Source organism: Bos grunniens, chromosome 11, assembly GCF_055505025.1.
Source record: "Bos grunniens cultivar Pamir isolate PY7600 chromosome 11, Bosgru_T2T1.0, whole genome shotgun sequence".
In the NCBI taxonomy this organism is placed as follows: domain Eukaryota; kingdom Metazoa; phylum Chordata; class Mammalia; order Artiodactyla; family Bovidae; genus Bos; species Bos grunniens.
The window spans coordinates 69,982,945-69,999,732 of NC_141175.1; the positions used below are offsets into that span (position 1 = coordinate 69,982,945).

At 41.5% G+C, this 16,788-nt stretch overlaps 1 protein-coding gene across 8 annotated transcripts in view; it reads left to right on the forward strand.

The window, feature by feature from the left end:
• The first annotated feature begins 269 nt into the window (after positions 1-269).
• RTN4 (reticulon 4) overlaps positions 270-16,788 on the forward strand; it is a 75,629-nt gene continuing 59,110 nt past the window's right edge. For 4 of the 8 annotated variants that reach the window (XM_086326876.1, XM_086326877.1, XM_086326882.1 and 1 more), the window contains exon 1: positions 747-1,537. In XM_086326876.1, coding sequence (XP_086183002.1) covers positions 958-1,537 — 580 coding nt within the window. In that variant the 5' untranslated portion in view covers positions 747-957. Of the gene's footprint in view, positions 539-746; positions 1,538-2,104; positions 2,191-3,437; positions 3,723-16,788 lie in introns of those variants that run through there. The other 4 variants (XM_086326879.1, XM_086326881.1, XM_086326880.1 and 1 more) reach the window with 4 other exon arrangements.

The window sequence follows — 16,788 nt, forward strand, 5'->3', positions numbered from 1 at the left end:
TCAAATGGTCTGTTCCAGTCCGTCCCTATATCGTCTAGCCTAGTTGTTTTGCCTACCTCATCCAGGGTCTGCAGTTAAGACTGGGAGTGACTTTAAACCTGTAAAAAATATTATTTTTTCTTTTAAGGTGGTGATGGTAGTACCTCACCACCTTAAGGTGATAAGGTGGTTTGGGAATTTAGGTTTGAAAGAAAACAAATTTTTATTTCGAAATCTGAAATTTAACGTTTGCTTCAATCCTTAGGGCCTACTCCACAGTTCCGTTATTCAGAACCTTTCTGCGCTCTGGGTTTTTTCCTTCCCTGGGAGGAAAGTTTCCACTCCCAGTCTCCAAGATAACGCCCTTCCGGTGGCGTGCCAGGAACGTCTCCGACCCCTCTGGCGTGGGAGGGAGCCGGTTCGTTTCCTCAGTGCTGTAAACACACAGACTCCAGCTTCTCCGAGGCCAAGACCAAGACCCCAGCTGGACCCGCAACTACCCTAGGCAGTCGGTGGGGTTCCCAGCTCCAAAGCCCGCCCATCGAACCCACCCGGGCCGGTAAGACAGAGGAAGTGCAGTGAGACCCACCCACTTTCGTCTTTTTCCTTTTCTATTGGGCCGATTGGTTGCCCGTCAACTCTATTTCTTCGCCGATTGGCTCTCTCCCTCCCGCGTTAGTGCCTCCTTCTCCCTGGCTGGGAGGGTGTCACGCCAAACTGGGCGGAGCGTCGGCTGGCCTCTCTCCTTTTCTCATCTGGGCGGCGGCGGCGGCAACTGGGGACGGGGCGGGTGGCGCATCACGGGCGCGGAGGCTGGAGGAGCAGTCTCATTGTTCCGGGAGCTGTCGCCACTGCAGGTCCCTCGGCTCGTTGGGCCCTGCCCCTCTCAGTCCTCCCCACCCCCCACAACCGCCCGCGGCTCTGAGAAGCTTCTCCCGCGGAGGCAGCAGCTGCAGCATCACCTCTGACCTGCCAGCCATGGAAGACATGGACCAGTCGCCTCTGGTCTCCTCGTCCTCGGACAGCCCACCTCGGCCTCAGCCCGCATTCAAGTACCAGTTCGTGAAGGAGCCCGAGGACGAAGAGGAAGAGGAGGAGGAGGAGGAAGACGAGGACGAGGACGAAGACCTGGAGGAGCTGGAGGTGCTAGAGAGGAAGCCCGCCGCCGCGCTGTCGGCGGCCCCGGTGGCCGCCGCCGCCGCCGCCACCGCCGCCACCCCGGCTAGCGCGCCCCTGGTGGACTTCGGCAATGATTTCGTGCCCCCGGCGCCCAGGGGGCCCCTGCCGGCCGCGCCCCTCGCCGCTCCGGAGCGGCAGCCGTCCTGGGACCCGAGCCCCGTGTCGTCGTCGGTGCCCGCGCCCTCCCCACCCTCCATTACAGCAGACTCGCCCTCCAAGCTCTTTGAAGACGAGGAGCCTCCGGCCCGGCCTCCCCCTCCTCCACCGGCCGACGTGAGCCCTGAGGCCGAGCCCTCGTGGACCTCGGTTGTCCCAGCCCCCGCCGCGCCCCCCTCCACGCCGGCCGCACCCAAACGCAGGGGCTCCTCGGGCTCAGTGGGTGAGTGCCGCGCCCTCCGCCTCGCCGCCGCCCCTCTTGCCCCTCCCTCTTTTGTGCGCAGCCCCTAAAGCCTGGACCCTGCCCTTCTCTCCATCCGGAGGGGGCTTTGTCTGCAGATCTTTGGGCGAAGGCGCCCCCGCTGGTGGGAGCCGTGGGGAGCAGGGTGGGGCGGCAGAGGAAGCCCGGGCTTACTCTTTATTGTCCGTCTGGGTATCGGGGAGCACGTGCGCCCCGACCGCTCCCGGGTTGTTCTGTCTGCTCTCCATTCCACCGGGTCGGGGAAGTTAGGAACCCATCTCTTGCAGGAACTGGGTCTGTAAGGAGGGAACTAGGGGTGTGGATTCATCGGGCTGCCTTGGTTCCGGGGTGAGGATGGAAGGCCTTGGCGCCCTAATCTTTTGTCTGCCCGACTAGGTTGCTCCTGGGGAAAAGACGCAGTTTCTTGCTGGTCTTTGCCCGCATTCAGCCCTGGCCCCTCTCCTCACCCCTTCCTTGGCTTGAGTGGCTCCATGCTCTTCATCTACCCCGCCCCGGCCCCGCGCTCGTGGGGAGCCGGTCCAGTGGGAAACGTCCACATTGACCTGACTGCAGTGAAGGGAGAGCGCCTCCAGTGGTGTGACGCGTGGAGAATTGGGGAGCGGAGTTTCGGCGAGGTCCTGCCACCGCCCAGTTGACTCGGGTTGTGATGTGGCTATTTACCACCAGCCTAACGGAGCCGGGGAAATGGGACCTGGGCACCGTGTTCCAGGGGGGCGCAGTTCTGCCGGGAGCTCTGCCGCAGAAGGAGGGGAATAGCTGTTAGGATGCACAGGTTTAGCCTCTTAATGCATCGTAATTGAATAGTAGAGATAAAAGGAGAAGGCAAAATGGTTGACATTCCCAAAGAAGGGGAAACCTGTGGATTCCCTGGCGGGAAGGGGACAGTTGAAATTGTGGCAGATTTACCATGGGACTTAAGAAATGTTTTGAGACAGACGTTTTCATCTGTTGGTTAGAAATACTGTTTCGTAGAAGTAATATATTTTAGGGCTGCAGAGACAGATTTGCCTTGTCTGTAAATAGTTTTCAAATCTTTTCATTTACCAGCACCTGATTGTTTGTTATTACTACTTTAGGAAGGATTGTTTTATTATCCTTTTCATTTTGGGAGATTGTTTATTCTGGAAGAGAAAAAAGTTTGTTACAGGTTGAGAATTCATCCTATTAGACACGTTAATTATTAACAAGTAGCTTGTTAGTTTGGGGACAGAAAGCGTCCCACTAGTAGAAGGACCTTTATGTGTAAAAAGGCCAGGATCAAGAATCAGGTAGTGTAACAGCCTGGTGAGAAATTGTCATAGCCTTGTAGGATTTTAGAAACGGTGGTTTTTCCAGAAAAAGATACTCAGTGGGAGATCATGGAAGAATTTTTTTTTTCTTCAGCTCACTCTTGCACCACAAGGAAGAAAATAAGTCAATAGTGATATTGACATACCCCAGAGCATTACTCAAAACATTAATTACTCCACTACAGATAATTAGAATGTGAGAAGTAACTCAAGTTTTCCTTTTTATGAGTAAAAACACATTTTCGAGAAACTAAAGTGAGGTGGGAAAATATCAAGTAATAAGAAATTTACAAGTGATAAATTTAATGATTAAGAAAAGCAAACTGATTTTTCATATTGTATTCCTATGTGGAAAGAAAAGAGTTCTGTTCTTTGAACCTTGGAGAGTCAGGAGGTGACAGCATTCTTTCTGTATTTTGACTTTAGGAATACTAACTTTGGAAGACAAAGGAGAGAGAATATTGCGTCACTTAGCAATTCTATCTTTACATGGCTCCCTAATTCTGTATTGATGTTACCTATCTAGAAATTTTAGTTCCTTTAGGACATAAAGGAACATTGTGATTATGGTCAGATAGTTACCATGTCACTGAGTCTGGCTTTCTTAACAGTTCTTTGCTGCAGCTGGTTATTGATTACCTACAAAGAGGCACTATTCTAGGCTGGGAAGATAGAGCAATCAGCAAGACAGATGTGTTCCCCGTGAGAGGAGTGCAGATAATAAACACCTGATTAAGGAACTGAGACTAGTGTTAAGTGTTATGAGCAGCATAGGACGGATGATGATGTGGAAAATTATTGAGATGTGTGGGAACCTTTTTAGATAGGGTGGCGCAGAGAAAGCCCTTTCTGAGGAGGTAAGATTTAAGCTGCAGATATAAAAAAATTTCCAAGAAGCTCCTGGGAGGCAAAAGCCCTGATGCAGTAACGTATGTTTGAGAAGCTAGTAAGAAGACTAATGAGAAAGCTAAGGAGAGAGTGGTGGGTGTTAAGGTGAGGGTGGGTGGTAGACTACACTTAGGTCATTTGAGGTCTCTAATAGGCCATGGTAAAAAATTTCGCTTTTTGAAAGATTGTTCAGTTTAGAAATGTGCTCCTTAATTATATTGGGGTTTTGGAGCAGAAATACAGTTTTGAAGATTGAGAGAAACTAAAAGGATGGATGTGAGTAAAGACAAAGAGGTGAGAAATGTGCAGAGCATAGTTAGAAACCTAGATCAGTCTGACTGGAGGACGGTTTATGTTATTGCATATGGTAGATCCCTGACACTTGTGTATTGCATATTGTTGTTTCACCTCTTCTTGAGTAAGTGCTGATTTCCCTTATTTGAGAAATTGTAATTTTGCTGTTTGTTGTTGTATCAGTACTTGGAGCATCCCCATGCTGAATGACTGAAGTCTTTCCCCTGCTGACTGTTTTTCATGGGGAAACATTGGCTTCAGGTTAAAATGGTGGTTGTTTAACCTAGGCTTTGAGAACATGCAAGGGAAACTGGATAGAAATTTGAGTTGAGAGATGCAAACCATTCATTAAGGATGGCGTTGAGCTGATCTCTGGACATGTTTTTTAAGCCAGTAAAATGTGCAGTAGATCTGGATTTTGAAGGGTGTCGAATGCCAAGTTAAGGATTTAGGGTTTTATCATCCTGCTTTTATTCATGTTCTGCCATCCACAGTTGCCCTTGCACTTGGCAATTTAAATTATGAGGCAAAAAGTGTTTTCATTGTTGTTTCCAAAATATGATGTTATTTCCTTATTTATCGTCCTTTTCCTGAATTACTGCTTTCAGCATTGGGAAGCCATCAAGAATTATTGAACTGAGGCATGGAATAATGAAAGCATTGTTAGAAAAGTGAATTGGTGGCAATTTTCAAGATAGGTTGGAAAGAAAAAATGGAAACTATTTAGAAATCTTTCACAGTAGTTCTGAGAGAGGTGAGTAGAGCCTGAACTAGTTCATTTAGTGGAAATGGAATATAGGGAGGAATATAAAACTTTAGGAAGGATGAGTTTTTTGGCTCTGAGTCTCTGTTTTTATAGTTAGGTTAAGAAGAAGTTTTATGAAAGAGAACTGCCATGGATACAAATAATATAATGTTGGTTTTTAAATTTGAGACTATCAAAAGTTTTTGAAATGGAAATTTGTATAGAATTGGATATTGCTCATAAGTATAGTATAATATTGCTCATTATATGGCTTAAGGATTGAAAGTTATTAGTCATTTTTACAGTCATTTATTATTATATCAGTATTGAAGCACATGATAGAAGTGTTAAAAGATTCTGAGTGGTTATAGTTTATATAGTTTAAATATTAGTCTTTAACATAAAGTTCAAGTAAACAGTGATGTGACATTCCCAGGAAGTAGTTGTCACCAAAGAAAGAGATGTTATGTCAAAATCCATTTCCCATCCTCCCTTCTTCATTTTTATCTAGAAAATGTTAACAAGGAATGAAACTGATGGGTGTAGAGGTTCTGAATAATTCTTTTGTTAACCATTTCTAATGTTCTGACGAGGAATAAAAGTTGGGAACAGGTGCTGTGCTTGTTGTTGTTTAGTTGCTAAGTCATGTCCGACTTATGGATAAAGTGAATTACTTTTCAGATTGGTTCCTAGGAAGCTCAAGGTCAAATTTATAGTTCTTTTTAGTAACTAACAAGCTTCCTCAAATCCTTTTTAAAATGAAGTGATGAAGTTATATTGAATCTTTAATAAATATCTAATTATGTGAAATAACATTTAGAAACATGCTATCTTAACACTCTCTTTCTGTAAACCTGGAGGATTACTATGTTATCTATGTGTGCTTGCTTCCCAGGTGGTGCTAGTGGTAGAGGACCACTTGCTATTGCAGGAGACATGAGAGACTCAGGTTTGATCCCTGGGTTGGAAAGATCCCTTGGAGGAGGGCATGACAACCCACTCCATTATTCTTACCTGAAGAATCCCATGGACAGAGGAGCCTGGCAGGCTACAATAGGGTGGCAAAGAGTCCGACATGACTCGTGACTTAGCACACACACACCTATTGTCTAATAATTAGCTCTGTATCATGTGTAGTTATTTCATAATATACTTAAAAACAGAGTATTTGAAACACTGCTGTTGCAAAGCCCCAATTTAAATGGCACATTTTAAAGGTCCTTTGCTAGCCCAGGATAAAAGTACCAACCAAATGGATGATATTTCTTGATTTTTTTCCCTGGGACCTCGAAGTAGAAGCAAATGTTGGTAGACACACTGTTCTTATAGTGTATTCTTTGAGAATTTTTATTCCTGTTTCTAAATACAGACCCTAGAAGATTGCTCTGGGGGTGACAGCCCCAGGGATGGGAACTGTAAGAGCAGAACCGTAATTCATCACCAGTGTTGAAGTGGGTGAGTGTGACCTTTGTGGCTAGCTAGTGTAGGACATAGGCATGCACTGTGGGAGGACCCAGCTCTACTGATGCTAGAGTTTTCTCAGACTGAAGGCCTCATCATTCTTTCAGCTCTAAAGGAGGAATTGATAATTTCACATTTAAACTAATGATTTTTTTTGTTTCTTGGAATGGTGATTTTTAATTTTTAAATCACTTTACTCATGCATTCCCATAACATTCTGTTCTTACCTCACCATACCATATATATGGGAATGGTATGTTCACTCATTTCTGTTCCCCAGATTATATGCTCCTTGAGGAAAGGGACTGTATTACCTTTTTACCTTGAGGGAAAGGACCACATGCACTCTCTCTCCATTGCTGAGCGCAATCCTTTAGATGTGGCATAGGCAGTCAGGTATTTGTTGAATTAATATTATAGATGAATCCTGATCTGTATTTTGTGTGACTTTAGAAGTACTGAAATATTTTCTCTCAAAAGTCCCAAGTCTTGGTACTTTCCTGGTTGTCCAGTGGTTAAGACTGTGCTGCTACTGCGGGGGCACATGTTCAGTCCCTGATCAGGGACGTTCCTCATTGTGGTTTGGCCAGAAAGGAAAAAAAAAAAATCCCAAGTCCTATGAATTAAAGCAGTGATCTATTTAAAAATGCAAGGTATATGGATGTACTTTTTTATTTAAGCAGTCTCTTATTGATAGTTAATTAGGTTATTTTTCAGCTTTTTCTGTTATAAGTAACATTGTGGTGAACACCTTTTATATACTTCTTTGCAAATACATGCTGTTATGTGTTGTAGAATAAATTCACATAAGTGGAATTACTGATTCAAAGGGTAAAGCATTGAAAATGTTGGTGGATAATGCCAAACAGTAGTACAGTAGGTGTTACTCCTACTCCTGTAGTAGGAGCTGTAGCTGCTAAAGATTGGATTATCTTTTCAGCAGTCTCTGAATCCTTATTTGGCTGTCTAAAAATTACTTCTTTAATGTCTTGTTCTTATTACGATAGATGAAGAAGGCTTATAAAGTTTTCTTCAAACAGATTTGGCAGTAGGCTGGTCATACTGGTGGTTTCTTGGGAGTTCAAGATTAAGGAAAGTTAGCATGTTGCTGCTCCTGCTGCTGCTAAGTCGCTTCAGTCATGTCCGACTCTGTTCTACCCCATAGACGGCCTCCCACCAGGCTCTGCTGTCCCCGGGATTCTCCAGGCAAGAACACTGGAGTAGGTTGCCATTTCCTTCTCCAATGAAGTTAGCATGCTGCTAAGTCGCTTCAGTCGTGTCCGATTCTGTGCGACCCCATAGACGGCAGCCCACCAGGCTCCCCCGTCCCTGGGATTCTCCAGGCAAGAACACTGGAGTGGGTTGCCATTTTCTTCTCCAGTGCGTGAAAGTGAAAGTGAAGTCGCTCAGTCGTTTCTGACTCTGTGCGACCCCATAGACAGCAGCCCACCAGGCTCCTCCGTCCACAGGATTTTCCAGGCAAGAGTACTGGAGTGGGTTGCCATTGCTTTCTCCAATGAAGTTAGCATACTCCTTTTTAAAACCAGGTGTAGGGCTGAGTATGGAGACTTGAAGATGAGTAGAGACTGTAGTTATGAGAGGTACATGTGGCAGATAAGGAAAGAATACAAGCCCCTTCCTGTGAAGTATTTTCTGCTGTCTTAAAAGCAGAGGACTCCTGTGGTTTTACTGTAGGAACAATCATATATTTACAAACCTGTCAGCTGCTTTTGTGAAAAGAGAAAAAAAAAAACTCATTTTATTCCCCTCCTGAACTTTATAGATTGACTTATAAACTTCACTAATTGAAAGGCACCATTATTAAATTTATTTATCTTAGTATACTGACAGCCCTAGGTGAAGCTGACCTAAAGCATGAACAATTTTTTTAAATCTGCTGGAGTCTTTGGTCTCAGAGGGAATTTACTTGTTTAAAATTCTGTTCATCTTTGTTCTAAGGGAGTTTATTAAATACACCTAAACCTATCATGTAAGTCCCTTTCACAGTCTTTAGAACTTCTCAGTCTCAACTAATTAACATCATTATTAAATTGAGAGTTTTATTCTTCTGCGAAGTTCTGAATTCAATTTGCTGATATTTTGCTAACAATTTTGCATGCCTTGTGTAAGGAATATTTTTCTCTATTTTTTTAAAAATAGCTTTGTTTCTTTTTTTTCATTGTGTGTGGGTTTTTTTTTTTTTTTTTTTGACTGACTAGTTGATTCGGCTGAGCTGGGTCTTTGTTGCAGCATGCAGGATCTTTAGTTGCAGCCTGTGGAATCTGATTCCCTGACCAGGGATCAAACCCATGCCCCTGGGGGTTCATTGGGAGCTTGTAGTCTTAGCCACTGGACCACCAGGGAAGTCCTTATTTTTCGGTATTTTATATTTTCTTGTAATAATTCTGTCTGGTTTTGGTATTAGTGCATAAATCTATGAAACATTTTGGGAAGTGCTTCCTCTTAATATACTGAAAAAGTTTGTGTAAGCATCCTTCAGTGTTGATAGAATTTATTAGTGTTGGGGCTTCCTAGGTGGATAAGTGGGTAAAGAATCCACTTGCAATGCAAGAGATCCCTGGGCTGGGAAGATCCCCAGGAGGAGGAAATGGCAACCCACTCTAGTATTCTTGTCTGGAGAATCCCACAAAGAGAAGCCTGGCAGGCTAAAGTCCGTAGGGTGGCAAGAATCACAGCTGAAGCGACTGAGAACACGCACACAGTGAAGCTGTCTGGCCTTGGAGTTCTCTGTGTGGAGGTTTCAAATTATAGGTATACTATGCTAATGTGATATAGGGCTATTCAGATTTTCTGTTTCAGCTTGTGTCAGTTTTGGAAATGTATGCTTTGCAAGGAACTTCATTATTTCATCTTTATGAGGGAACATCAAGGAATTTGTCCACTCAACCTAAGTTGTCTAATTTATTGGCATAGACTTGTTTGTGTAACCTCTTACCTTTTTAGAAGTTATAGAGCTAGTCCCTCTTTTATTTCCAATATGTGTTTTCCTCTCTTTTTCTTAATCATTTTAGGGATTATCACTTCTATTAATCTTTTCAACAAACCAACTTTTGGTTTCATTGACTTTTCTCTTGAGTTTGCATGTTTCCTGTATCATTGGTTTCTGATGTTATTTTATTTATTTTCTATTGTTTATTTGGATTTACTTGCTGTTTTCCTAGTTTCCTTTGGTGGAAGCTTTAAACTTTAACCCTTTTTTTAAGAGCATTTAGAGCTATAAACTTCTCTCTAAGCATTACTTTAGCTGTATTCTGCAGATTTCCATTATCATTTGATTTAAATTACTGTTTAATTTTTCCTGTGATAATTCTTTGATCCATCAGCTATTTAGAATTGTGTGTTTAATTTCTAGACATTTGAGGGGTTTTCCAGAATTTTTCTGTTTTATTGATTTCAGCTTAATTCATGTGGTCAGAGAACCTGTACTGCATGCTTTCAGTCCTTTTAAATGTATTGAGATTTACTTTGTAGACCAGGAAATGGTTTCTCTTGGTGTATGTTCCATGCATACTTGAGCAGAATGTATATTCTGTTATTGGTTGTAGTGCACTATAATGAAGTCAGTTTATTGGGGTGTTGTCTAAACCATCAGTATCCTTGTGTAGAATGTGTGTGTGTGCATGTGTGTCTAGTCTATCAGTTAACTGAGAGTTGAGTGTTAACATGTTTAAATAATGTTTGTAGATTTGTCCTTGTCTCCTTTTAGTTTTTGCTTCATGATTTTCCATTACACCTTTCCTGTGTAACCTTTAGTGTTGTTATATATCTATTTAGCATATGTCTTATTGCTCTTTTATCATTATCAAATGCTCCTGTTTACCTCTGGTAATCTGAAAGTAATACCTTTTTTGTTTGAATCTATTTTGCTTGACATTAATATCGCCATTCTAGATTTTGTAGGATAAGTACTTGGATCGTATATCCTTTCACAGCCTTTTACTTTTAACCTTTCTGTGTTTTTATATTTAAAGTGTGTGTCCTGTAAGTGACATTTAGTAGGGTTTTCATCTAGTCTGAAAATCTCTGCCTTTTAATTGGAGCAGTTTACTATATTCAGTGTAATTATTAGTATAGCTCATTTAAGTCTCTTTTCTCTTAGTTCCATCTGCTTTTTTTTTTTTTTTTGTACTTCTGTATATTCCTTCCATCTTTTGTGCTTTTATTGTCATTGTCATTTTAACTCTCTCTATATTGTAGTTATTTAAGCTTTAAAAATCAGTTATTCTTGAAAGAAATGAGAATACTTTATATTTACTCATATATTTACCTTTTCTTTAGGAAATTAGAAAGTGAGACTATTTTGTATCTACTCATATATTTACCATTTCTGCCCTTCTTCATTCCTTTATGAAGATTCGGTTTCTATATGGTATCTTTTTTCCTTCTTTCTGAAGACCTTCATTTTACATTCCTTGTTGTTCTGGTTCCTTGGTGATGAAATCTTTCATTTTTTGTTTTCATCTTTTATCTCTATTATCTTAAGTCATCTTTATTTTTGAAGGATTTTTTTTGAAGAATACAGTTAATTTTATTGTTTGTAATGGTCTATAAAATCACAGAAGGTACTGAATTAGCAGATACTGACTGAATCATTGTTGCTTGGGGAAATACAGGGTTAGGTTCCTGTGAACCTCATGGCGTTTTTGTTAATGATAAGTATATAACTTTATTTTAGGTGTGTTTCTATTTAAAGAAACACATTATTTAATATATATTGTAGACTCATTAACATTGAACTCATGGCCAAGAGTACTATAACTCATGTCTGAATGAACCTTATCTAAAACATGTGTTTCCTCTGTAAGGTACATCATAATCTTCTTGCTCTTAAGAACACGAGATAGTACTTAAGCACTATGCTTAGGGCCCACATCAGAATCACCAACAAAAAGCATAGAAATGTAAACAGTGGGGCACTGAATAGACTGCTAAAAGAATACTTATTTACTGTATGGGAGCTGAAACGAGATGGCATAGGGTTGCTTTGTTTGACCTCACCTGATCGTGTGTTCAGTATGTTGGGGGACTGGAATGTTTGGTTCCTCTGCACTTGCCCATTTCTGTAAGTACTGACTTTTGGTTTATCAATTTAGTGAGTAGACTGGCAAATTAAGGAATTAGTGGTTTAGAATTGGGAAAGGAGTATGTCAAGGCTGTGTATTGTCACTTGCTTATTTAGCTTATGTGCAGAGTACATCATGTGAAATGCTAGGCTGGATGAATCACAGCATGGAATCAAGATTGCAGGGAGAGATATCAACAGTCTCAGATAGGCAGATGATAACCCCTCTATGGCAGAAAGTGAAGAGAAACTAAAGAGCCTCTTGATGAGGGTAAAAGAGAGTGAAAAAGCTGGCTTAAAAACTCATTGTTCAGAAAGCTAAGATCATGGCATCTGGTCCCATCACTTCATGGCAAATAAAAGGGGAAAAAGTGGAAACAGTGACAAATTTTATTTTCTTGGGGTCCAAAATCACTGAGGATGGTGACTGCAGCTGCTCCTTGGAAGGAAAGCTATGACAAACCTAGACAGCATATTAAAAAGAGAGACATAACTTTGCCAACAAGGATCTGTATAGTCCAAGCTGTGGTTTTTCCAGCAGTCGTGTGGATCTGAGAATTGGACCATAAAGAAGACTGAGCGCCCATGATTTCGTGCTTTCAAATTGTGGTGCTGGAGAAGGCTCTTGAGAGTCCTTTGGACTGCAGGGAGATCAAACCAGTCAATGCTAAAGGAAATCAACCCTGAATCCTCATTGGAAGGACTGATGCTGAAGCTCCAGTACTTTGGCCACCTGATGTGAAAGACTCATTGGAAAAGACCCTGATGCTGGGAAAAGATGGAGCTCAGGAGAAGGGAGTGACAGAGGAAGAGATGGTTTGGATAGCATCACTAAATCAATGGGAGTGAGTTTAAGCAAACTCTGGGAGATGGTGAAGGACAGGGAAGCCTGGCGTGCTCCAGTCCTTGGGGTCACAAAGAGTCTGACATGACTTAGTGACTGAACAACAACAAAGGGTTGACTGCACTCAGTTCACTAGGCTTTCACTTTCTTTCTCTGCATCATTTTAAAGAATGTTCTATTATCTTTTGGGTTACATTGTTTCCAATTGAGAAGTCAGGTCATTCTTAATATTGTTTGCCTGCCCTTTCCCTTTGTTTTCTACAGTTATCTCTTTGTGGTTTGTGTTTATCCTGCTTGTTCATTGAGCTTCGGTGGCTGGTATTTTCTATCACGATTGTCAAATTTTAGGCCATTAATAATCGTAATTTTTCCCCCTATATTATTGCCTTTTGGGGGGACTCCATTTTACATATACTTTAACTGTGTGAGTCACAAAAAACTGTGGAAAATTCTGAAAGAGATGGGAATACCAGACCAGCTGACCTGCCTCTTGAGAAACCTGTATGCAGGTCAGAAAGCAACAGTTAGAACTGGACATGGAACAACAGACTGGTTCCAAATAGGAAAAGGAGTACATCAAGGCTATATATTGTTACCCTGCTTATTTAACTTATATGCAGAGTACATCATGAGAAATGCTGGGCTGGAAGAAGCACAAGCTTTAATCAAGACTGCTGGGAGAAATATCAATCACCTCAGATATGCAGATGATATCACCCTTATGGCAGAAAGTGAAGAGGAACTAAAAAGCCTCTTGATGAAAGTGAAAGAGGAGAGTAAAAAAGTTGGCTTAAAGCTCAACATTCAGAAAACGAAGATCATGGCATCTGGTCCCATCACTTCATGGCAAATACATGGGGAAACAGTGGAAACAGCCTCAGACTTTATTTTTTGGGGCTCCAAAATCACTGCAGATGGTGACTGCAGCCATGAAATTAAAAGACGCTTACTCCTTGGAAGGAAAATTATGACCAACCTAGATAGCACATTCAAAAGCCGAGACGTTACTTTGCCAACAAAGATCTGTCTAGTCAAGGCTGTGGGTTTTCCAGTAGTCATATATGGATGTGAGAGTTGGACTGTGAAGAAAGCTGAGCGCCGAAGAATTGATGCTTTTGAACTGTGGAGAAGACTCTTGAGAGTCCCTTGGACTGCAAGGAGATTCAACCAGTCCATCCTAAAGGAGATCAGTCCTGGGTGTTCATTGGAAGGAGTGATGCTAAAGCTGAAACACCAATACTTTGGCCACCTCATGTGAAGAGTTGACTCATTGGAAAAGACCCGGATGCTGGGAGGGATTGGGGGCAGGAGGAGAAGGGGATGATAAAGGATGAGATGGCTGGATGGCATCACTGACTCGATGGACATGAGTTTGAGTGAACTCTGGGAGTTGGTGATGGACAGGGAGGCCTGGCGTGCTGCGATTCATGGGGTCGCAAAGAGTCGGACACGACTGAGCGACTGAACTGAACTGACTGAACTAACTGCTTGGTTATCTCACCAGTTATTGAGACTGTTCATTTATTCCCCCTCCCCCAACAGCTTTTTGTTTTTCATACTGTGCTTCAGTTTGGATAGTTTCTGTTACTCTTTGTTTAAATTTATTGATCCAATCTCCATTGTCCAATCTGCTTTTAAGCTTATCTGGTGAAGTTTTCTTTAGATTAATGTAATTTTCAGTTATAGCATTTCCATTTGGTTCTTTTTCTAGTCTGTGTTTTTCTGTCAAGATTCTCTGTTCACTCATTATGTTGGTCTTTTACAAAAGCTATTTTAATTTCCAATTAATATTCATTAATCCAACATTTACACTATTTCTTTTTGTTTACGTTGGCTATTTTTTCTTATTCTTATATTTTCTTGCTTCTTTTCTTGTCCAGTAATTTTTTTATTTTATACTGCTTGTCATGGATATGGTTGGATTTTGGCAGACAGTTGGTTGCTGACAAATCACTTTAATCTTTTCAAGTCTTGATTTTAAAATTTGTGTGGGTCTAAAGCAGTGATTTACTTTTTCTTTAAGGGCAGAGTAGTAAATATTTTAGGCTTGCAAGTCATACAGGTTCTATCTAACTACTCCTCTTTGCCCTTACAGTGCAGAAGTAGCCATAGGCAAAACGACACACGAATGGGCTTTTTCCAGTACAGCTTTGGCTCATGAGCCGTATTTGCTGACTTGTCCTAGAGTACCCCTTACTTTAGGGTTACGTAGTCCCACTCTTAAAGTGTACCTTTTCTGGAATCTTATTTTTGTGCTGGGATGTTCAGGAGCTGTCTCTACTCTGACTGGCCAACACTTTTAGGTCAGGTCTTACAACACAGTCTGACCTCCAGAATATCCACTCAGTTCACAGCTTGATCATAGATTAGTCTGCTGGGTCTTGGTAAGTCTTGTGATGTGTCTGTGCAGCATTGTATTCAGCTAAAGGTTTAAAGGGAACATCTGTCTAGATTTCTGGAGCTCCTTTTCTTTGAAGCTTTCCTTTGTATGTCACCCTGCTCCACAAATTCCAGACAACTCAACAGCTTCCTCTGCCCAGCAAGAGTGCGGTATCCTGGGGCGGCTCTGCCACGTGCTGTTGACAGAAAGTGCCTTCGGAAAGCCAGGGCACTCGGCTGGTGTGCTTCCCTCTTAGGAATTACACTCCTGTGCTGCCTGTGGTCCAGTGTCTCAGGACAGTTGCTTCATATATTTTGCCCAGTTTTATAGCTGTTTATGTTGGAAGGGTTAGTGTGATAAAATTACTCTCATAGCCAGAAGCAGAGGTTCTTCTCCATGATTTTAAAATGCAGTTTATTTTCCTTGTTGTATAAGCTAGGTATGATTTTACTGACCAGTTGGTTTTGAAACAGTCAGCATAAGAATGTGTGGACGTTGGTGAGATTGTAATACGTGCTAAGTTGCTTCAGTCGCATCCGACTCTTTGCAGACCCATGGACTCCCACCAGGCTCCTCTGTCCTTGGGATTTTCCAGGCAAGAAAGCAATGTCCTTCTCCAGAGATGGATAGTGTATATGTTTTTCCAGTTTACCAGTAACAAATTCAAAATTGATAACGCCATTTTTACTTTTTCGGAGAAGTGATTTACTTAAAAGAAATCTCTCTAGTAAATTTTAATTTTGACACTGATTATTGTTTGGTAGAAGTAATTAGCATTCAAAGTTTGTAGTCCTAAGACAGTTAGTCTAAACTTATGTTCTAGTTTTAGGCTTTGGTAAGGAAAAGAATCTAGCACTAGGGCCTATGTGAGGAATAGATCATTTGGAAATCTTTCATACTGTTATTATAAGTAATTCAGTGATTCTGTTCCTTTTACTGAGGGTAATAAGGAAATTAGTGTATATCTGATTATAGTTTAAATTTCAAATTTCTAGCTTTGTCATTAACTATGCTTTGAATAAGTTACTTTAAGGTACTCTGAGCTTTGGTAAGTAGAAATGCAGAGGACTAACAAAAATAAGGTAAGGTTGAGTATATTTTAGAAAGTTATTGGGGCTGAATATGGTGAATTTGAGCATTACTGGATGTTAATATTCAGATATTAACATGAGAGGGAAACATGAGAGGGAAGCATGAGAGGGAAGCATGGGTTTGAACAGGAAGAAGTTTGTTTGATTGGCGTAGATAATATGTTGAGGTAAGTTTGGACAGTTAAATTGGAGGTTCCCTGGTGGCTCACATGGTAAAGAATCTGCCTACAATGCAGGAGACCCAGTTTCAGGAAGATCCTTTGGAGAAGGGAATGGCGCCTCACTCCAGTATTCTTGCCTGGAGAATTCCATTGACAGAGGAGCCTGGCAGGGCTACAGTCTGTGGGGCCGCAAAGAATCAAACACAACGGAGTGACTAACACTTTCACTTTTTCAGTGCAGGCCTTAATATGTCTTAGAATTTTTGGTATAATTCAGTGTATAACCAGGAGCTCGTAAATGTCTTTTGAGCAAGAAAATAAACCGAATTGTCCTTTTTGATGGCTGTAGGGGAGAGACTTAATGAGTTCTAGATTCCTTTTGCCTATTTAGTGAAAACTTGTTTTTGTTTTTTCAATATGCCATTATGTTTTTACTTAGTTTGGATATAATTAAGTCCCTAATATTTATTATTTCTCTGGCTGTCTGTTCAAATAGTACAAATGAGATTGGATGACTAAGGTTTTGGTTTCTTTGTTTTTTGTTTCTCATTTTTTAAAAATCTGTCATTCTTTTATTTTTGACTCCTTTTTAAATTTATTTTTTAATTGGAGGAAAATTGTTTTGCAGTATTATCTTGGTTTCTGCCATACAACAATCCAAATCAGCTACAATTACATGTATATCTCCTCCCTGTTGAACCCCCCGTCCCCTCATCCCACCTCTCTAGTTAATCACAGGGCCCCAAGCTGGGTTCCCAGTGTCACACAGCAACTCCCCACCATAGTTTTACACTCAATAGCGTGTATGTGTTGATGCCACTTTCTCCATTCGTCCCACCCTCTTCTTCCACCTCTCTGTCCACAAGTCCGTTTTCTGCATCTGTGTCTCCATTTCTTCCCTGCAGGTAGGTTCATGAAGACCATTTTTCTAGTTTCCATATATATGTGTTGCTGCTGCTGCTGCTAGTCGCTTCAG